General features: G+C 35.9%; 2 protein-coding genes across 3 annotated transcripts; one reads left to right on the forward strand and one right to left on the reverse strand.

Annotated features, from left to right (window-relative positions):
- The first annotated feature begins 1,800 nt into the window (after positions 1 to 1,800).
- tmprss4a (transmembrane serine protease 4a) lies at positions 1,801 to 13,765 on the forward strand. Of its 2 annotated transcripts, XM_024276547.2 has the most exons (13): positions 1,805 to 2,404; positions 6,648 to 6,702; positions 6,853 to 6,981; positions 7,153 to 7,305; positions 7,382 to 7,508; positions 7,968 to 8,087; positions 9,350 to 9,393; positions 10,258 to 10,426; positions 10,537 to 10,703; positions 10,982 to 11,077; positions 11,182 to 11,324; positions 11,410 to 11,562; positions 12,686 to 13,765. In XM_024276547.2, exons 1-13 carry the CDS (start codon positions 2,399 to 2,401, stop codon positions 12,695 to 12,697), a joined length of 1,374 nt encoding a protein of 457 aa, XP_024132315.1. In that variant the 5' UTR covers positions 1,805 to 2,398; the 3' UTR covers positions 12,698 to 13,765. The 2 variants fall into 2 exon arrangements, with proteins under 2 accessions (XP_036070762.1, XP_024132315.1); XM_036214869.1 differs by lacking the exon at positions 12,686 to 13,765 and having other exon boundaries at positions 1,801 to 2,404; positions 11,410 to 11,674.
- A 1,876-nt stretch (positions 13,766 to 15,641) lies between these two features.
- On the reverse strand, positions 15,642 to 22,003 carry mre11a (MRE11 homolog A, double strand break repair nuclease). The gene is made up of 19 exons (XM_024277953.1): positions 21,877 to 22,003; positions 20,992 to 21,068; positions 20,565 to 20,858; positions 20,405 to 20,492; positions 20,186 to 20,327; positions 19,989 to 20,103; positions 19,622 to 19,807; positions 19,373 to 19,544; positions 19,206 to 19,286; positions 18,186 to 18,315; positions 17,873 to 17,973; positions 17,621 to 17,791; positions 17,482 to 17,541; positions 17,248 to 17,413; positions 16,872 to 16,958; positions 16,655 to 16,716; positions 16,512 to 16,573; positions 16,270 to 16,366; positions 15,642 to 16,027 (listed from the first exon to the last, which is right to left on the reverse strand). The coding sequence occupies exons 2-19, from the start codon at positions 21,009 to 21,011 to the stop codon at positions 15,986 to 15,988; spliced, it is 2,076 nt and encodes a 691-aa protein (XP_024133721.1). The 5' UTR covers positions 21,012 to 21,068; positions 21,877 to 22,003; the 3' UTR covers positions 15,642 to 15,985.
- Between the last annotated feature and the right edge of the window lie 43 nt (positions 22,004 to 22,046).

The following is a 22,046-nucleotide window of genomic DNA, read 5'->3' on the forward strand; positions in this document are numbered from 1 at the left end:
AGGGGGTCCTAATCTTGCAAATGTATGAGAAAAAAGTTCTTTACTTATGAGATTTAAAATGATACATTTACTAGTTTTTTCCTGCAAATTTGTTCTGTTAGTAAATCTGGGTAAATAGTCCAACACAGATCAATCAAGGGATGGTAAAATGTGAAACATGGACTTATTTTGTTTTACACAGCACTTTACTCTGCTTGTTGATCTTATCAAGTTTAATGGCAGCACACAAAGGATGGTTTGAACACCCAGGGGAGGTTCCAAAAGACAAAGCGGCTTGAAGTTGAGGTTTAGTTGCCAATCTGTTTGTTAGGTGGAATTGTAGAAGCTAAGAGGAGGGATGACAAAACTCGGAAGGGTGGTTCCTGGTGAAGCAATAAATATTGGTCATTTTCAATCAAACCATGTAGAGTCTAACACACTGGGATAATTCCATCAGTTACACTTCAGATCCTCAACAAACTTTCCAGGTAAGAAAGATGGGCTTTTGGTATTTTTTTGAATTTGCTTTGTTTGTGTAACCCTTCTGCTCTCCTAGGCTTGTTTACATTAAAAGTGGGGTCATCTGGACCCCACAAGACAGTGCACTGAACTTATTTTTCAATAGTTGTCAATCTTTACTGGTGTCCAATGACAGACATGAAGTCTTGTCCACCTTGTCCGCCTTTGTCATGGAAGGGCTAACACCTCAATGTAAGGGTGGGGTCATCTGGACCCCATAAGAGAGCATGAGGGTTAAAACTGACTGGGTCATTTTTATTACACATAATCCGTATTTTGTTTGTGTGTGAGGTCCCAAAGGTGTGTTTCTATTGTTTATAATGTGTGAAAACAGTTTTTTTTAAAAAAGGCAAAGTAGTGGGTTTTGGGGAAAATAAACAATTTATGAGAACACAACTTGGTAATAAAAATAAACTATTTTAAAGCTCATTGTTATCATTTGAAATTAAAAAAAAAAAAAATCAGGGTTGGGTTGCAGGATGATTCAGATGCAAGTAAGCAGATTCAGTAGTAGATTTATGTGACCAGGAAACAAAATGAACTATGACACACCAGAAAGAGTCTCATCATTGACAACAGAGATGGGCACTGAAACCATGGGAAGTGAACTAAATAAGAAAAAGAATCTGAGAAAAATTAAGTCGAAAAACAAAATGAACTGATATTTAAAAAAAATGGCTTTCAGTCACAGACACACAACTAGAGCGTAACATGCACTGATAATCAGATAAGATTGTCTTAAATTAAACTGAGGCTAAATAGTAAAATATGAATTAAATTTTACATATGTGAGATTTCAAGTTAGCTTTTATTGTTTTCTGGTCTTTACTTAAACTTTCAAATAATTTTTTCCTTTTCTATTGGGTCAAAATGGACCCATTTGAAAATAGGTCAATTTTGACCTGAAAACAAAATAAGGGTTAAGTGGATGTTGTTTTTAAAAAAATAATAAGGTCATATCTCCACGTGCCTCACCCATACTTAAGATCTAGCTCATAGACGTGAATGTCCGGATGCTGTCAAGAGGGCATTAAGTGAGTTTATCAGAGACTTATGTGTTTTTTTTAATGAGTCATGGTGCTATGACAGACAAAAAGCAACCGACTTTTCATCCAAGTGTCAAAACAAATCAGGTATTTAAAGACCTGTCTGTGCCGCTGAACGTGCTGCTGCACGCACGCCATGACTTCGTTGTTGGAATTTTCTGATCCACCATGAGCTTACTTTGTATGTAGTTCTCGTAAATTGTATTGACGTGATGAGAGTTTAAGGAGTTGTTGGTGATTTGAGGTTGTTTTGACCTAATTTTAACCTAGTTTTTTTGGGCTAAAGCCAAAATTAGGGTGTTGATATGATTAAACACTATCATATCTATACATATAGATAATGGAATAGTTCATAAAAATGTTTAAAAGATAATAAAAAAAACAATAAAATTAGGGCAACGTAGAATATCTGTGACACGTGATCAAAACTTTGTAAAGCTAACAGAAGAATGTGAGCGACACACCGTGGATGACACATGTAAGAAGAGGGATTTGACAAAACAGGTAGGAGGGTTTAGGTGTCAGGTTAACTTTAGTTTTGGTTTTGACAGAAGGGCTTGGCCATTCAAAACAGCTTCCAGTATAGTGACTCTGTCCCTCAGAACACAACGATAGAGAGCAGACTCTATTCTTTTTTTCAAAAAGGTGACAAATTTCGGCGACCTTCAGATCGGATCGGTTACACCGCTGTTGAAAGATTAGGAAAGGGAGATCACGTTGGGTTTTTCAGTTGGAGCAGAAAGAAGGAAAAAGGGCAAACAGGATCGTCAGTGTTGGTGGAGTTTCACCTCCACATTCTTTGATCTCCAATACACCTGTCGTTCTTCCACATAGTTAAGAAGGGCAAGCAAATCATGCCGGTAAGTACCACTGCAAAACAACTAACCTATCCAGGGACAAAGTAGGAAATTCAGCACATTGATTTGCATGGAAGAAATTTGACTATCTCAAACTAACAACTTTGTAACATATGTAGCAGGCAGCAATGCAAAAGAAATACTACTCTGTTTTCTATGTAGCAGGCTGTCAGAAACATTACCTACAAAAGGAAAAAACAGAAATATATATGTATTTATCAGAGATTTTAGATCAGCTACAAGATAGAGTAGTTTTATTTATTTATTTTTTTGTTGTTGTTTCAAGTCTCTTTCCTTTTCTTATTTTTATTATTTATTTTCAACGAGCTGATCAAGACAAACTTAAAATCACTCTTTAATCTCAACTTTAGGTAAGGAATTGTCATTGTCATAACTCCGTGCATATAATATTGACTTCAAATACTGCCTTAAATGGAAAAATACTGCTAACTTGGTTCTATTTTGAAAAAAATCTGCACTTAGTGCATACATTTCTTCTTTTTAAATCAAAACTTTATGTCTATTGAACTTTTATGATTAAAGGTTTGAATCAGGGTAATGGGGTAGGGGTGGAGGGTTGTTGTCAAAAACATAAATTGCAAAGTTACAGAGGACATAGGTGGAAAACCATAATAAGCTTTATTTTTCATAGCCTGGATAGATGAAGTAAACGTTTTTTGTTAATAAAAAATCTTATTTTTAAAGAATACATATTTTTATTACGTATTTTCTCTTTTCCAAAGGTAGACATTCATTACCGCAAGGTTGGCTAATCGGATCCCTAAACATTATGTTCTTTAATCGTTCCATAAAGTTAATGAAAAGTAAATTTAATTTTGCAGTAAATGCAGACAGACTCCGTTTTTGTGTAAAGACAAAACCTGCTGCTGCCTTTAAAAGGTATTTCTGACTATTTTTTGTTGGAAAGAACAGGATTTAGTTCTTTAGATACACCAAAAACTATAACTTTACCTGATCAAAGCATCCAGTCATACCTGACTGAAGCTGCCTCGAATCTCACCAGTGCTAAATTATCTGGTTAACGTCCATGCTTGGCAACCGTCAAAAAAATATTTGAATTCATAATAACTAGTTAGACTTTTATACTAATTACTGAATAAAAGGCTGATTCATTTGTTGATCAAGATGTGAAACAGCCTTATATAACATCATCATAATTTGGGTCACATGGACACAAATGATTGGCCTAACGACAATAACTGGTTTCATCTTGCCGTTGTCCTCAGTGAATTAATGGGCTCAGTATCAGTTTACCAGTGAATGTTTTGCACAACAATATCAGTTGAAATTGAACTTTTGACTGAAAACACCGCTTCAGTGAAATGAGGGCAAACCAGATCTTTTAACTGATGTTCCAATGATACATGCTTTTTCTCTTTTTGACATAACTGTAAAGGAGTTTTGGAGTCTCACAATCACAACTAGAGTGTAATTTACAAATTTGCAGCTAGGGCTCATTAGAAAGAATAAACAGGTAAAAAACATGAAAAATGTTTAAAAATGTGACAAATATAGTAAAACGCAAAGGGCTTGACATTTATTTTACTCAGCTCTTAGACTGTAAACTGGAATCAAGAGAACTATTTCTTGCAAAAAGGTAATGCTGGGAAAATCTTTGTACTGCTACATTTTGTTCAGTTGTTGACTTGCCCCAGGGCAGTAAGCTGCTCACCATAGAAAACAAAAACCAGTCCAACAACATTCTGTCCATACATGGTTTCTGCAAACAAGGCTCGGTGATACATGTCGTTTTGTCCTTTTTTTTTCAGGTCGATTTTTTATTTTTTTGAATTGCAAGATTGGAAATTCAAAATTCAGGACATTTTGGTGTTTGTAGGCAAATTTGGGTTTCAAGCTGTCAAGTGAGTTGTGAAGACAGAGAAATGGAAATGGGGGTGTTAGCAGTTGAAGGCTCTTATCTGTAGCTATTTCTCTTTTACTAAAAAATCACTTCTCACAAAACATCAAGTACTGATATTTATACTATAAAAAGATAGATTTGGTAAAGTTGACAGGTGGCAAAAAAAGGAAAATTAAATTAGACGTCCACTCATTTTAACAATTATTTCCACATTTACATACAACCGTGCTTTGGTGCTAAAAAGACATGACAAAAAAACAACAACAAAAACAAAAGAAACAAAGTAGGTTTATATTAGAACATACAGTGATTATGGTCATCGACAGCCGCCGCAAAAAAAAAAAAATGCAAAAAACACTGGAATATCCTCAAAACAAATATATAACTATATATATATATATATATATATATATATATATATGTCCTAGTTTAGTAAATGGTGTGCACTCATAGCGTCTTTGAAGGCCCGTAGCTGTACAGTTCCAGTTCCAATTTACACACTGATGGCGGCTCCACAACCACCATGGGCAATGTGGAGTTCAGTGTCTTGCCCAAGGACACCTCAACAGTGTGCAGGCCAAGAACCAAACATGGAATCTTCCAACCAGAGGTTTGCTGCTCTACCTCTGCATCATGGCTGCCTCCAGGCTAAAATACATGCTTCTGTCGTCATTCTTTATTGTTAAACTTAAAGGGATACTTTTTAAAATGAATTTTCTTACAACACTAGTGATGTTTTTGTTAATTTTGAAAGTATTTACATGGGTCTCAGCCTCTGAGCCAAAGTTGCAGCAACCTTGTGTTTTGGTTTTGAGATCACACAATCTGACTAAGGAAGTAAAACCAGTCAGTCCGCTTTGTGAGTGCCGCCCTTTGAGATAATAGTCAGCTGCTCTTAGATCTAGAACAACCAACCAAAGAACTGTGTGTTTTTCTTTCTCTATTTTCTATAGAATTCATGACTATTTGCTCATACTTTCATCAGATTTCTCAGTGGAGATGAATTATGTAAGACAGCAGTGGAAAATAACACTATGAAAATCACACAAGACTAAGATGGTTTTACATGTAAAACCATTTTTATTTTTTTTGTTTGTTTTGCTTGGATGATCACAAGCGTGCCATTAGATGCCAAATATAGAAGGGAGCAGTTAAACTTGCTTGCCTGTGGCACCAAGAAAGTATGCCTGATCATTGTCTAATTGTCTAAATGTCTAATTTAATGCATGGGTAATTGAATTGAAATACCACATTTTTGTCCCTAAGTCTGTTTCAATTATTTGTAATTTATGTGACCTGAATATTTAAAGTTAAAAAAGTTTTTAGGAATGTGAGTATTGATATATATATGTGTGTGTGCAGAAGTGAATATTTCTCCAGGCTGAAGAGATCTTGAACTTGTGGGATAATCTTATGCCATATAAATGAGCCCCCAGGGCCTAGACGCTGGTGGTTAAGAACTAGACCTGTCAATGCATCTTTTCCTAAGAATGGGACTTAAATACAATATACATTCATTTAGTGGTGAAAAATTATTTGTGACTAACAAAGATAAGGGAAGACAATTTAGCTCTTGGCTTGGAATGAAGGGATAATGATGAGTGGCGTTTTGGACAGCAGCCCAAAGTTTCTTGAAGCCAAGAAGACCTCACCTATTGAAATGGTTCCAAAGTTTCACTTCAGTTAAACCAGACTTTTTTCCACTTAACAAAATGACCGACCTATAGGAAACAACAACAAAACAAGATTTTTTTCACATTTATTAAAAGAATTGCGCACACTCACAGTTTGGTGAGTGTGCGTGACTGCTTCAAATGTATTTGTGCATAAAGACTGTTAAAATAAACTGTTTGACTGACAGCTAGTTTCACTTTGAGGCTCCTCATAAATTAAAAAAAACCCTGTTATTATTGTTTTTTGTTTTTTAAGATGCATATTCTTTCTTCTTTGACAAGACGAAAAATGAGTTTGGGGATTGTATAAGAGGCTTGCATCCTGCTAAATGACAACTTTTATTAAAGTGGTATTGGTAAAGATGCATTTAGAAATAATTTATAAAAAAAGTTAAATGATTTGTTCAAATTGAACAAACACCTTAGAAAGTTTTAACAATTATTTTAAGCTGGTTTACCCCTCATCTCAATATTGTATTTGTTGTTGTTAATTGTGTTTGAGAACAAATTAATTCACATGATCATTTTATATCTTCACTTGTGTGGGAAGATGAAAATTGGAACATATACAAAAGCTTGACAAAACCAAGATCTCTTTCCTGATGCCTGCATTAATTGAACAGAATCCCCCCCACATTGTAAGACTGTGTTCTAATTGATTCATTTATTTTTTATGTTCTTCTGTCCTTAGATTCCAAACTCCACAATTGACGAAAGTGCTCGTCCGTTGAATTCAAGGAGAGGAGGTAGTTCTTTGCTAATCTTAGATTTTGTGTAATTTGATTTCAAAGTAAACTTTCCTAAAACAATGTTTTGTTGTTGTTCTTGATCTTTTTCTGTGGTTTTATCCATAATTTATTTGGTGTATTTCTTCTTTTTTTTTTGTCTACACCCAGGCAACATGAAAAAGTCAACGAATCCCTACGTAGCTTTTAAAGATAAGTTATCAAAAAGGACGAAAACATTACTGATTATTTTGTTTGTCGTGGCAATCTTGGTGTTATTTAGCGTTACAGGATATTATGGTAAGTAATGATATCTCTTTCGTTTTCTTTTACTTTACACAATTATTTCCCTGTTGCTCCTGATAGCTACTGAAAAGTTATACAAAAACCAGTCTAAATAATTTAGAGTTGCTCATTTGTTAAAAAAAAGGTTTCTTGCATCTAAAACATGTCACTCCTTTTCCTCTCCAGTTTCCAAGCTGATCAAAAGCAAGTACTTCTTCTGCAGTCGCTCAGTCAAGTTTATTCCGTTGGGAAAAGCATGTGACAAGCAAATTGATTGCTCTGATGGAGAGGATGAAAATGATTGTGTCCTGAACTTTGAAGCCAACACCACATTCCCGGGTAAGTGAATAAACAAATAAGACAATGTCCTCAGATAAAAGCAAACGTGGTTATATCTATTCATTCATCTATCCAGTGCGTCTGGCTTCAAGTCAAAACATCCTCCAAGTATACAGTGAGAGCTCAGGATGGAGTAGTGTGTGCAGCAACGAATGGACACAACAGCACACTGAGACAGCTTGTAAACAACTGGGATATACAAAGTTAGTCAACAACCTGCAAACAACAATGCCACAGTTTAAAGGGTAACCAAATAGGAAAGTTGGAGGCTGACTCCACCCACAGGCAAAATTTGAAAATCCAGTCAGAGGGGTGAGGCTTGAGGGCTGGACTGTTATCATTAATGGATCTGCAGATCATGACGTCAGACTTCTGAAACTTACATGGTTTGACCAAACACAAAATTCAACTGTAATACCTCAGTTCAACCTGTAGGGGGCAGCACAAAGGCAGTTTTCACTATAATTTCAAGAATTAAATAAGTTTATTTTAATTTATCAAAAATTTTGCTATGCCCAACAGACAGCACTTTTAAAGCCCCATTTGTAGAGGTCAACAAACATAAAAAATTGATTTAGGGTTTGGTTACCCTTTAATTTGATGTTCATTTATGTCCTTTTTGCTCAACAATCAAGCTTAACTTTTAAATTCTGCTCTGATAGGAATCCTACAAGCACTTACATCCAAGTGTCAAGTCTAACCTTATCGCTGAAAAATGGGAAATTCTCATCTGTCAGGCCTGGACCTTCTTCCACTCCGATACATCAGGCAACCAGTTCAAGGTGAGGTAGCAACACTTCTACCATCATGATTGTGCAGTCCTGCTTCACTGATGATTAAAAAAAGACATACACGAGATTCTGGTTCAGATGTGGTTTTAAGGAAACAAGACAGTTTGACCCTAAGTTGAAACAAAGGAAACTTTCTGCTTCAAGTAATACCAAATCATATAACAACACCACTCATCTGAGCTTGTTTCATTTTCACGGTGCACATAAACTGCTGCTGGTACTGTCCGTCCTGCATGAGTGACAGAATGAGAATCGAGTAAATGCTGTTGCAGCTGCATCAGAAGGCTGGAAGACTGTTAAACTGTCATCATGTGAGAGGCGGGAGGTGTCAGGAAAATAACTTCAATATAACTGTGCCTTTTCAAAATCTATTCGCAAAACATATTTTACAAAATCTCTTATTTTCTGTCAGTATATAAGCTCATGTCAGTTTTGAAAACATACAATATAAATACTTGATTTTAAAAATGTATTTTTGCATCATGACTATTCTACAGGTCATCTTTCAAATTTATTTGTCTTTCATTTTCTCCAGGATCTATTTTTCTTGACTCGCTTGTAGTGACCTATTTTTAATATTACCACAGAAGGTGACATTGCTACTCTGTTTTCTAAAGATGTTCAAACCAGTTGGGGATCTTTAGAGAATAGCAATGCAATGATGTTTTAAGGCAAAAAAAAACCAAAAAAAACCCGCACTTAATAAGGTCCTATAAATTCACAGAATATTTTTTTTTGTTTCATTTTGGTTTCTTAGAAAATTTCCTAGTTAGTTGCCACTTGCTCTGAAGTTCCCTTCACTGATCATCTGCACATATTCTGCTTTTTCTCAGTTTCTGTTCCTGAAAGACAAAAACTTGCTTGTTTTACTTCTCATTGTAAGTCACCACTGTGAAAGTGAACCTAGCAGGTGCTTCACCAAACCAAGGTCAAAACAGAACACAAAGGAAAGCAAAGTTCATTAGGGGTGATGTAAGGTCAAAAGTATTCACTTAGAACAAGAGTGTCCAAAGATTTTGCAAAGAAGGCCAGATTTGGTGAGGTGAAATGTTTGGCGGCCAACCATTTGGCCAGTATTCTTCAAATTTTTTAGGGGCTATTATTGATTTTATGACATTCATCTGCGGGCCGGAGGAAATTTGAACGCAGTCCGCATTTGGCCGGACTTTGGAGATGCTGGACTTGGATTGTTTTGTTTTAGCCATGTGTTTGTCCCATTTTATGTGAGTGTCATTTTGTTTTCTAACCTGCAGCTCAGTGTGCCGTTCTGGATCAGTGGTATCTGTGACCTGCTCAGGTGAGTTGGTCTTAAAAGAGCAGTACGCAGTAGTCAAGTCACCAACTTTGACAAAGATTATATTCATAGAGAGATGTCAAAGGTAGCAGATGGAAAAGGGAGAATATCTTACTAGCCTTGTACCAACAGGTCTTCTCAGGTATAGAAGAAACTTTACATTGTGTTCCTTTTCCAAACAAGCTAACAGTTTGGTGGGTTAAGAACTTTTGAATATATTTTAGCTTAACTATGAGCATTTAAGTCCCACTCCAACTATATATATATTTGTTGTAAAATCATTCCCAGTGGTCTTTCAATTAGGATCACGCAGCTTTTTATCAAAATCAAATGGCCTGTGTCGTTTTTATAAGACCTATTTTCTGTAGAGCAGCAGGACCTCATTGAAGACTGGTCAGGGGTTAGCTTCTGGCTAATTACCCATGAGCCCTTTGTTTACACACTCTCCCACAAGCTTATAGCACCTCACAACCTCAAGCTAGCATTAGCTTAACAAAAAAAACAAAAAAAGGCAGCAAGCAATGTTGGAGCTATCCATCCATCCATTTTTGAGCCAGATGGATCTATTTGTCTGCAAGTGGATGGATTAGGATTTTAGCAGAGAAGGAAGGCTTTGGTTGCTGTGTTACAAGCCCAAGCTTTTTTTAAGCATCTGGTTTTCAGAAAAAAAAAAAATCGATTTTATTATTGAATTATTCTATATATTCCCTCCATCACAAGAAAAATGCTACAAGAACATGTAGAAACACCAAAAGTCAGGTCTTCATTGGGGTGGGTCTTTAATGACATGAGGAAATTAATGAAATGTAAAAAGTCATACCAAAAAAAAAAAAAACTATAAATTAACAAATTATTTTTCTCAATCAGACTGTGGAGTGTCCAAGAGTGAGCCGTATTCTCGTATTGTTGGGGGTAATACGACTGACATTGCAGACTATCCTTGGCAAGTTAGTCTGCAGGTTAATGATCAACACACATGTGGGGGCTCCCTGGTGTCGCCGCGCTGGATTGTCACTGCTGCCCACTGCTTTAATGGGTCAGTACTTGTTCTTTTTCCTTCAACATTTTCGATGAATTCTGCTTTAATATATGGTGACATTTAATTTCCCAAATTCTTTCTTGACATTCTGCCTTTTGGGGTTGCAGGAATAACCAAGTAACAAGTCGGTGGACTGTGATGTCGGGGCGCTCATACCTGACCACGATTGGAGCATCCTATGTGGACAAAATCCTGGTTCATAAAAAATATATACCACAACAACAAGACTATGATATCGCTCTAATTAGGCTCAGCAGCCCAATAACAGTGGGAGGTAAGACATTACAGTATAATAACGCATGCGACATATTAGAAAACTGATCTACAGGATGCAAGTCAAACTTATGATCAGAATAAACTCATCTGATCAGTGGGCTTCCCTCTACTGTTCTCTTGTGGTTGTATTTCAAACTGCACATTCTCCTTAAAAAATCAAAAACCTGTCTCTATCATATTAGAATTAATTTAAACATTGAATAATACTAGTTTTTTAGGAAATATATTAGGTTAGTTAGAGCTTTTATTTCAGTGCTTTCAATGCTTGTCCTACAGATTACCGGAGGCCAGTTTGTCTACCTCCAAAAGACCTGGCCCTTGCTAGCCAAACCCCCTTATTTGTAACAGGCTGGGGTTACCTGACAGAAGAAGGTGAGAAAAAATTTTGCTTACTGTAAGATGTAGAACTTGACAGTTTAATGTAGCCTAAATTTTCGAGATTCCATTAATTCAAACTAATGCTATTCTGCCTGCAGGATCAGTTTCTTCTACCCTTCAGGAGGCTGAGGTCCCACTGATTGATTGGAGCACATGCTCAAAACTACCGATTTATAGGAATACTTTAACGCAAAGAATGATATGTGCAGGTTACTTGGGAGGCGAAGTGGATGCTTGTAAGGTAATAAACTCCACGCCCAGCTTTACTATCCACATTGTGAGTTTGTGAAGACTTTTGGCTACAGCTCTTGTGCTTTGTATTTCAGGGGGATAGTGGAGGCCCTTTAGTGCACTTCTTGTCCCGTCAGTGGACTCTTGTGGGAGTGGTGAGTTGGGGAATCGGCTGTGCGCGGGCAAACAGTCCTGGTGTCTACACCAATGTGGATGAGATGCTCAACTGGATTCAAACTACCATTGAGGTATGCTTTTGCTACTAGTCTTTAACGCTGAAAAGCCCTTGACATCAAATAATTAACAGAAAACACAACTTTTTGGAATCAAGATTTTTTTTTTTTACCTTTGATGAAATCCACAAAAAACACTTTAACAATATAATTTTTTTTATAAGATAGAGATAGTATCAATTATGATACGTTTGGGTGGTTTGGTAGGTTTTTGCCCTAAACAGTGTTAGTTTAAGATGAAAAAAAATAGTGTTGTTATTTTTAATAGTGTTTAAAAAAAAGAACCTTAGCACTGTCTCAAATAATATTCTGTAATTTTCAAACATGGTGTATTATGTAAGGGAAAATGCCAGATGAAGTGTGCATTATCAGAAATGAATGCACGGCATGAAAGCCAGAACCCCCTTCACTTTGCATTGGACGAGGTGCTTCCGATGCAAAGTGCGTTAATTTCTGATGATGCACATTTTGAAGGGAATTATCCTGCTTATACAATAGTCACTTACAAAAGAAATAAATATTCAATCGATTTTTAGTACTTTATCTTGTTATTTTTATGGTTTTGATTGCTTTTTCACAAAAAGTGGACTATTTGATACGTGGTGCAACCTCAACTGTAGCGACAAAGAAAAGCAATATTCATACTGATGATAATAGGTTAAATGAATGATCAATTCAGAGAGAAAGTTCACTTTCTACCACTTGTATTTGTCCAGATGATGAAGCAAATGTTTGTTTAAAAGAAGCCTGCGCAGTGATATAGAATATTTCGGCTATATGACCGGATCTTCTCTTTTCGGTGTGCATCATTGCAGATTATCACTTTTGAATTCACACCCAAAAACTAATCAGAATAGAGTATTCCCCTGGACCATGGTATAAAAAGAATTAACTATCAACAAATGTTACATTCAAACTGCATGTTGACCAAAGCTATTCAAAAACATTTGTATTTGATTTGTTTTTGATTTTATTTATTTATTTTTTATCGAAATTAAGTAGGCTGTAGATGGTTTTCTACTACCAATCACTGTCATAGTATCTTGTTTTTGCTTTATATACTGTGTGTGAATAACATAAACTCCAACACTTGCAAACATTTTACTTACAAAGTTTGCTTTTTAACATTTTTTCTTAGAAAAACTCTTGATGCTGTTTGCTGGGGCCAAAGTTACAGACGGAACTTGAAACTACCGGAGAAGGAGGAAAGTTTCTATTTTAGTGCGGCATTGTCAAATGAACAGAAGATCTACCACAGGGAAGTCCACAGTTCAACAGAAGGGGGAAAAAGTGTAACACTGTGGTCCCATAATTACATACTATAAGCACGTGTGTAAGCATAGATATTTTGTGCAAACATATACGTTCTTTGTACCATTTACTAAACTTACCTCAGGGAAGACGTGCCTTTGTAGCAATTTTTCTGGATTGACATTCTTGACTTTTTTAGGCTGCTCAAAACATGTTTTTAACCTGAACACTACTATTATTTAATAGATCTTTGCCTGTTACCAACTTTGTTTTTGTATCATCTAAAGCCACAAAAGTGACATCAAACTTTTGAGAAAATTTGATATTTTCCCTTGGTTCACAGATAGATTCCATCTTCTGTCCTCCTGGTGCTTGTATTGTTATTTCAGCTGAGGGTTTATTCATGTTACTCTTTAAAAAGAAGTCATTGTACGGTATCAGCATTACCAGTGTTGTAATAACTATCTGTGTTTTAGTAAGTAATAGAATTATAATGGAAGCTTTGGAAAGAACTTTGTTTTATCCACTGAAATGTACGTGGTACAGGTCAAACACTTGAGTTCTAATGTTGTCATGTGCTACTTTGAGTGCCTTTGGAAAAGAGGTGTTAATGATGACATGTAAGGTGCTGGTCACTGAGATTTTTATTGTTTTCTGTGAATGAATATTCATTTGATGAATCCCAGGTTTCCTTTCAACCAGTAATCCTTGTTGACGTGTTTCTATTTTACTTTAAATCATTCTTTTTGTAAAATAAAATAATTGGGTTTTTATCATTTAACTGATAAAATGTGTTGTTTTGAAATATTTATGTGAATTATGTAACTTTTTTAAAAGTGAAAATGTGAGTTGCGTAGTGCAATTTCCAATATTGGACATGTGTGATATAAAAACTGTATTTTGGTATCTGGTAGATTTTTATGTGCAGTCTGTATATACAATTAAAAATAAAATATTTTCCCATTAATCTGTTCTGATCTGTAACAATTGCTTTGTCCAATAACGTAAAAATCCTTTGAAATTGTATAAAATGTCACATAATCTTTCCCAGTTCCACTTGTGCTCATCTTCTCAGAGGATCTGAATCTACCATCAGTCCCAAAGGTAACACTAAAAGCAGGAGAGATAAAATGTTACATAAACGATTGTATGGGAATCATGAACAAAAGCTAACCTGAAGGACTGTTCTCAGATTTCATTTACAAACTAATAACAAAGAACGCAACTTTATGCCTGTTTACAGTGTTGGTAGGGCCTGAGATCACTGCATGTAGGGTGGAGTGCAAGAGAACACTTCCTTGAATAAAGAATGTGAGCGAGTATGTTTTTATGTTTGTTTTTGTTTTTTTAAATATTAAAATTTTTATAGCCAAGTTTTTTTGGGATCTTTTAGCTTCCACTATCAGCTCAAAAAGAAGTTTGCCATGAGAAGTAGAACAGCCTCACTTAAAAAAAAAAAAAAAAAAACTACACTACAAACAACACAAAAATGTAAGAAAAAGAAGAAAGTAGTGGATTCTGGTGAAATTTGCAAATTATTGCAGTGTAAAAATATATATTTATATCCATTGTGGTAGAGTGTTTCCCCGAGACTAGAAGGTTGTGAGTTCAAATGCTTGGCTGTGTCATTCCAAAGACCCTTAAAATGGGACCCAGTTGGGTTGGGAAGTTACGGGTAGTCCATCAAATTTTGGCCACCAGAGGAATAAAATGACTAAGCAACTATTATGTGAAAAAAAAAATCTTTGTCTTCTTTGCACTCTCCTACTTGGAAAGTCTGAGTCAGAGTTTGACAGTCTCCAACAGGTTGCAACAATGGAGAGATTTGCTGTCAAAGCAAAGTGTTGTAAGCGAAGCACCTTGGTGTGAGAGTAGGGGTGCAACAATGAATCGATTTATCCAACCAGATCATAGTGACCTACATACCATTAAAAAGTCATTTCAAAGTAAATTAATTGAAATTTAATCAATTTTGTAAAATACCATTTGAATGGAGGTGTGGTAGGCTTATTTTACTATGGCATAAAAATGAAAAAGTACCATTACAGGGAACAACATGAAAAAACATGATCAAGTCATCATTACAGTCCACTGTGTGAATATACATTGAATTTTACGAAGACACTGTGGTATAATGTTCTAAAAAAGTTCAGTTTTTATTTTGATGTCCAAAGCAACAGTGGGATGAACTTTATGAAACTAAAATGTGAATGTATTTGTCATTCATTTTTGTTTATTTGTTTGTTTGAACACATATTTAATTTACATGAGATTATCTTGTAAGAAATACAAGGAATCTGGAAATTTCACCTTTACTGTTAAGTACCCAGATATTTATCTCTTGAGTCACACAAGTTAAAGTTTTGGCCAAAGATGTCCTGGATCGATTTTAGCTCAGTGAATTGAGTTGTTAAAAATGAACCAATAACACAAATTATGAAATGAATCAAATTGTTGTTACAATGAATTCCTATTTGTGAGATAATGAAGCTTTGATCAAATAAAAAGTATACACACAGGTTTAAAAGTTATGAGGATACTTAAGGTAAGCCATAGGCATAACATTTACACTAAAAAGCCCCTCACTGAGACTTTTAGACTTCCTCAAAAAAAGGAAAAAAAGAAAGACAACCTATAAGTCTTCAATCAATTTAAAATAAATTATCTTTGGAAAACTTCCCATCCTGTTCCCACATCATGAGCATGAATAAACAGGGTAATATAAAAAAATCTTTTCATTTTTTCCAATATATTCTGAACAATTAGGTAAACTAAAAAAAGCTTAACCACTGCTGAATGTACAGCCAGAGCCGTGGAGTTAAACATTAGCACAGGAGCTAATCGTGGAGTAAAAACAATATTTATTATCTTCATTAAGTACAAGCAAACAGATAAAGTCCCAGAAATATCAGTTGTTATAAGAAACATATCCCAAACATTTAACATACATGGAAATCTTAGGACACATAAAACTTTCCACTTGGAACCACTAGCTCCAAAGCTTTTTCACAGTCAAACAATGCATATTTTATTTAACTATTTTGAAAATATTCAAACTGCTTGAAAAAAAAAAAGAGGACTAATAAGAAAGCTTAATGAACGCATGCTTTAAGATCCTTCAGAACAGAATTAGACAGAATTGGTGACAGAATTTCTTTATCGAGCATTTGTACTGTCTTTGATGCGTTTATCTTCCTGACCGATGGCTGGGGCCTTTAAATGGGTTGTCCTGTATTGAAAAAAAGATTAAAACACTACAGTTAAGTATTATTATAATAGAAATTCTCCAGCAAAAAGATGAATTTAAGATGAATTTTATATTTATTTCAAGTACCACAGTTCATATGATACGGTGTTTGTTTGTTTTTTACAAAAAACAATATATAAAATATATTATAATAACACAAAATATGTATTTTATACTCTTAAAATATGACCACTGATAGAATTTTCCCTTCCATCCCATTTTACCTCCTCGTCATCACTGTCCTCAAATGCAACTCCTCGAAAGGACTGGCTCTGGCTCTGAGAGCCGTACTTGGAGAAGGATGCAGACGAGGATGAGGATCTGTGTCGCATCATAAAAACAAAACAAAAGAATACGTGTAATTATTATTAATACGAAAAGAGAGAGAGATAAATTGCTTTTATGTATCTGTTTGAATAATATCTTTAAAGGATTAATCGCTCTTTTATTTCTAAAATAAACAAACCTGGAGGGTGGCTTAGTAACTTTCGTTGCCGGTATATCTTCATCTGAGTCATCAATGGTTATCTGAAATAAAAAGAAAAAAAATGAGGTGTGATCCAAAATAGAAAAAAATAAATAAATAATGGAAGTTAATTTTTGACCTACTTCTTCAGCTGCTGAAGATGTTGAGACTTTACTAAAAAATCTCTGGGATGGAGGTTGAAAAGCTGAAAAATGAAATGCAAAGACCAAAAAAAAAAGTATGAAGAGAAGTTTGTTTGGAGAACAGAAAAAAATATTGAAACAATTCCCTGTGACTGTGCAGGTGCTTTGTCATGTCAAACGTCTGTTAGACTTGGAGCCAGATATAACTCTCCAGTACCCTGCATGATGCTCTTGCTTTGACTTGTTGCTGCAGATTTGCGGGAACCGGCTCGACCAGCTGGTTTTGGTTCAGATGCCGTTGTGCCTGAAGAGAAAACATATCAACCCTGTAAGTATGTCAAACATTTGCTTACGGCCAAGTTGCTGTTAGCCAAAATCAGTTTTTATTTTTTTAAAATCCCACTTAGAATAAAACACTAAGTCAGGTAACAATGAACCACTTCTGTTTTTATCTTAGAAAAAATCTCAACATGAATAGAGAGCCATCTCAATCGACTTAATAGGCCTCCATGCATAATGCTTGAGTGAAAGTAATCAAGTTGTAAGCATTGTGAGAGCCCTTAATAAGTACACTGTAAAACGACGGCCCTCACCCCTGCCCCTTCCTCTGCCACCTCGCCCTCGGCCTCCTCGACCTCGGCCGCGTGTGGGAGCCGGAGATGGAACTGAATTGTCATCAGAGTCCAGAGCAACATCAGCAAGTTCATCTTCAGGATCGTCATCGCGTTCTATTCTGTGAGCTTTGGCTCTGTTCATAGCCTGAGACAAACAGAGAATAAAAGTCATCGGGAAGTAGGATTTTTGATCTTTGTGATGTCATTACTCACTTCTTTGATCTCGTTTTCTTCTTCTGCTGTGTTCTTTTTGGAGTCTCGAAATCGCTGAACCTGAAGATTGACAGAAATCCACTCTATGAGAACCCATACAGTGGTTAAATAAAGTCATATACTTGGCAAATCCTCCTACCTCCATATCAATGTCCTGCTCTGTAGTTACTCCTCTGGACTGAAGGTGGCGTTGTGTCTTCTCTAACTGGTACCTGATCAGCTCCTCGATGGCATCTTTCTCATCTTTGTCTACAAACTCCTGGATGGCTTTTCCCATGCCTTGTTCAGTCAGCAGGGAGAGTTGCACCTTCTGTGGACACAGAATCACCATAAACAGTTAATAAAAACAACATTTCTAATTTTTATTATTATGTGGGAATATTTAAAGTACCTGCTCAGCTGCCTCAAAGTACTGTTTAACCAGGTCCTCCACCCTCAGTCCTTCAACTGCAACTGTCTTCACAAGTTTGCTATAATCTACATTCATCTCATCTAATAGGTGAAGACAAAACAACAACAAAAAAACACATAGGTAGGACACAAAATAGTTCAAAAAGTATTTTTAAATTGCAGAAATGTTTAACAAGAATCTGGTTTTCTGCTACGTTTTCTTTACATTTAGAAAAATCCAACCAAAAACATACAAAAAGTTTTGTTTGAAGCAAATTCATAATAATTAAAAAAAAAAAAGTGATTTTTCAAACCTTTGTTGTCCATCTTTTGCTCACGCCGTCTCATAAAGTGAATAATATCTTTCGGGTTTGCTACGCAGTCCACAAACTTCTGACTGAAGCGAGACGTGTTGAACGCCTCGAAACCTCCACTGTAGTCCACCTGGAGAAGACGACGGAGGCCGGCTTGAATGGATCGCAAACCTAAACTCCCAGTCACGTCATATTTTGATTTATTTTAAAAGTGTGAACTTTTAAGTATGAATATGTCCTTTTTTAGCCCAGATTTTTTTTAATTGCCGTTTTCTAGGACATAGTTTCTGCAGAGCAGCAGTAGTTTATAACATATGAGTTGTAGGCTGGACTGTTATTGTGGAGTGAGACTACCCTCATTTCCCTTTATGAGATTCTCAAGGTAGCTGCAGCTCACAAAACACCAGCTTTTTTTACCACTTGAATTGAGTTGAACTTTGTATTTGACCAAATCCCAAAGAAGAGGTTTATTTAAAATATTTTTAGTTAAATATAAATATGTAAGTAAATATGTATATTTGTAATTTCTGTTAACGTAAGACAAAGTATTAGGGCCACCAAAAAAAAAATAATATTACAAGATTAAAGTTGTAAACTTCCAAAAAAAACTTTGTACTTCTTGTAAACTCTTTTTTTCTCCAAAATGTATGTGCTTGAAAGTCGTTACGACATTTAAAGTAATACATTTACAACTTTAAAACATAAAAGTAAATTTACAGGAAAAAAGTTGTAAATTTATCCTATGATTTTAAAAAATCATAAATGTATCTCATAATTTAGCGAATACGACTTCTATCTCATAAAAGTAAGACTTTAAAGTTGTAATTAAAAAATGTTTTCTTTAAATCAGATTTATTTATTTATTTATTAAAGGGGGGGGGGGGATTCTACAATTCTACTCAGGAATTCAATTTCAATATATCCTCCATCAATTGAAAATTCTAAAAGAACGTGTTAAACCACAAACAGTATTTTCATTGGTCTTTAGGGGGAGAACAGAACTGTGTGTGTTAAACTCACTCTAAGACGGATTAAAGGTTTCTCTGGTGTGAGTGGACAGCCGAGTCTCTCCCTCTCAGCTTCTTCTAACATCTCTGTGACCTGTGGAAGGACATCCGAGACAGACCAGGAGGACGGATGAGTCGGATGAACTATCTGTACAAAGAATCCGAACTTCAGAGCTCTACCTTTGCATTGCACAAATCCTCCACCTTCTTTGTAACCTGGTGTGTGTTAGGAGTGAAAAGGTCTTCGTAGTCAGCCAACACCACATCCTGAATGATGAACTGACGCACAGTTTTCAAGGGAATCTTCTGCAGGTTCATCTTCCGACCCTTCACTCTGAGCAGGCCTATGTGTCTGCACATCAACAGGATGGCGTTACATCTGTAGTCAAACATTTCTGCTAGCTGGGCACCATCAGGGTGACTGCTTACTTTTTGGTGGCCTCTCCAGGCGACAGGGAGGTGGCCACAGAGCTTCCAGGCTGAGTCACGTAGAAGAGCTGCTGCTCATTTCTGGTTGGCGTTATCAAGCATTCGTGCTCGTGGCCCCACACCACCAGGTCAAGGAAGTCATCCAGGAATTGCTCAGGAATGTAATTTGTGGGACCGTGCTTGTTCCTAAACAGAAACACAAAACAGAGAGAATAAAGTTCAGAAAAATGTTGTTTAACATTTGTTTAACTTTGAACAAACTCATTTCTAAATACATTGTAATTACCAAAGCCTACTTCTGCATATCTGAAAACTTAAAGGCTTTGACCTTCACACCCATTTTCTAATAATAGATGTATGCGCTCACCTGTTCTGGTGGATTGTGAAAAGATTAAACCAGTCATCCTGGTCTTCTTTGGGGCGGAGCATGGAAACCTGGTTGTTGACAAACATTCTGTACAATCGCTCATCTGGAATTGAACCTTTTTTATCCAAAATGTGAGGAGAACACCTGCGTTACTTTCAGGAATGGACGAATGTGCTAGTCGAGGAACACAAACTCACCGAGACCAAATAAAGCCAGTTTGGTGCTGCCTTTCTGCATCAGGATGGGACTGATTTCAATCTTCTCCACTGAGTGTGAGTGACCAAAGTGGTTCACGAGACCGGCTGCACTGAGCAGATCCAGAGCACACAGACTTTCAGCCTGAAGAGGAATAAAAAAAAAAGGTTTGGCACATCCATGTAAATACTATAATCTTCTAAATGGTCGAAACAACTCACGCCAGTTGGATCATCGTGATTGCCATGAATGCTGAAGACTGGGATGGATATGTTCAGATTTTCATCCTGATAATTCACCCAGGGAAACCTGTAATGCAACAATAAATGTTTGGTAAAAATGTTTTATGGTAGAAAACACAGAAAAAAATTCCCAACTCACTGGGTGGTGTTAAAGTTGGTGGTCTGGTCACTGAGAATATTAAAGGTCACGGGCGAATCTCCCATGCAGTATTTTCTCAGCAGTGTGGTGCAGATGTGGAGGCTTCGGCGGGATGGCTTGTTGTCATGAAACAAATCTCCCCCCAGCAGGATGAAATCCACTTTATTTTTTTTTGCACACTGAAGGATTTCCTCAAATGTTTGGTAGGTGTCATTGCCCCGAATGGCATTTTTCTCCAGGTAGCCCAGATGAACATCTGTAGCAATTAGGATCTTAAAGGTATCCTCATCATCCCTTAAGAAAAAAAAAAAAAAAAAGTATAATTCAAAGCAGTTTGATGGAACCGTGCAACTATTGCAAGCTAACTTACATTAATCTCTTAATTTTAGAAATTGTTAATAAAGGTTAAAGATTTCAATAAACTCACAGTGTATTTTCTGAGGACATGATGATGTTGGAAGATAGGGAGTCAGGTCCAAGCACGCTGTCAGAAAAATATCACCTCTGCAGCAAAAAAAAAAAAAAAAAATCAAAACAAACACAAACAAAATAAACATTTTAAAATTAGATTTCTTCTAGATTACTTGAGCAGTGGAGTTTTTTATTTTTTTTTTAATTCACAGTAATGACATCAAGCAATGTTTTCTTTTACATATACTAATATTTTTTTCTGGTTTTAACATATTATTTATCCCTTTTCATATAAAAATGCACTTTCTAGGAACAAATTAATCTTAATTTCCTGTTTTTACTGTCCACATAATGCACTTTTTAGCGTGTTATTTGTTATATTTAGTCGTACATTTTTACCATGGGTAGTTTTAATGTATGAGTGTTGCACAGACCAGGAAGTGCTTTTGAATTTCATTGTTGTGACGTTGACAGTAAAGATTTATCTATTTTTATTATAAAAAGTAGCTTGGGAAATTAGGTAAATATTTTTAATAGTAAAATATTCCAAAGTTTACGCTGCATCAAAACATTAGTGGAGTTTTAAAGAGAAAGAGAACTAGCTTGCACAGCATTAAACAAGCTAACTGTATAATATTGTAAGCCTGGGAGCAAAATAACCAATAGAACATGTATAAGTGAAAGCTCCAAGCAACATGTAACCGAGAGGTCAATACGTCAGAGTAGATCGTTAGCGTTAACTTTCTTCAAAAACCCCAACAAGAATGCTATTCTTTAAATCTGCAAAACTCTCGTGATTATGGTGGCTGTGTTTAAATTACTTTATACATAAGCCGTAATTAACAATTTATAAACTACTAAAATAACGAGTAGACACAAAAAATAAGGCTTTGTAACCCACCTTTGTGGCACATTTTTTACAACCTCATTGTCGCCCTAAAAAAACTCCCGGCAACTCTTGCAAGTAACCACCCCGCCCCTTTATGATGGATTGTGGGAGATGTAGTTTGTGTCTAGGCCTAGTCGTGGAAATGATCAGGAAAGAGGACTGCATTTCCGGTGAGTTGATGG

This window comes from Oryzias melastigma, linkage group LG13 (assembly GCF_002922805.2).
Source record: "Oryzias melastigma strain HK-1 linkage group LG13, ASM292280v2, whole genome shotgun sequence".
NCBI classification, from domain to species: Eukaryota; Metazoa; Chordata; class Actinopteri; order Beloniformes; family Adrianichthyidae; genus Oryzias; species Oryzias melastigma.

Coding starts and splice junctions, on each gene's coding strand:
- tmprss4a (XM_036214869.1), top strand. Junction 10,704..10,981: donor CAGCCCAATAACAGTGGGAG/GTAAGACATTAC, acceptor CTTGTCCTACAG/ATTACCGGAGGCCAGTTTGT. Junction 11,325..11,409: donor GCGAAGTGGATGCTTGTAAG/GTAATAAACTCC, acceptor TTTGTATTTCAG/GGGGATAGTGGAGGCCCTTT.
- mre11a (XM_024277953.1), bottom strand. CDS start 21,011: ATGTCCTCAGAAAATACACT. Junction 17,974..18,185: donor GCAAAAGATGGACAACAAAG/GTTTGAAAAATC, acceptor TTCACCTATTAG/ATGAGATGAATGTAGATTAT. Junction 16,028..16,269: donor AGGACAGTGATGACGAGGAG/GTAAAATGGGAT, acceptor TTTTCAATACAG/GACAACCCATTTAAAGGCCC.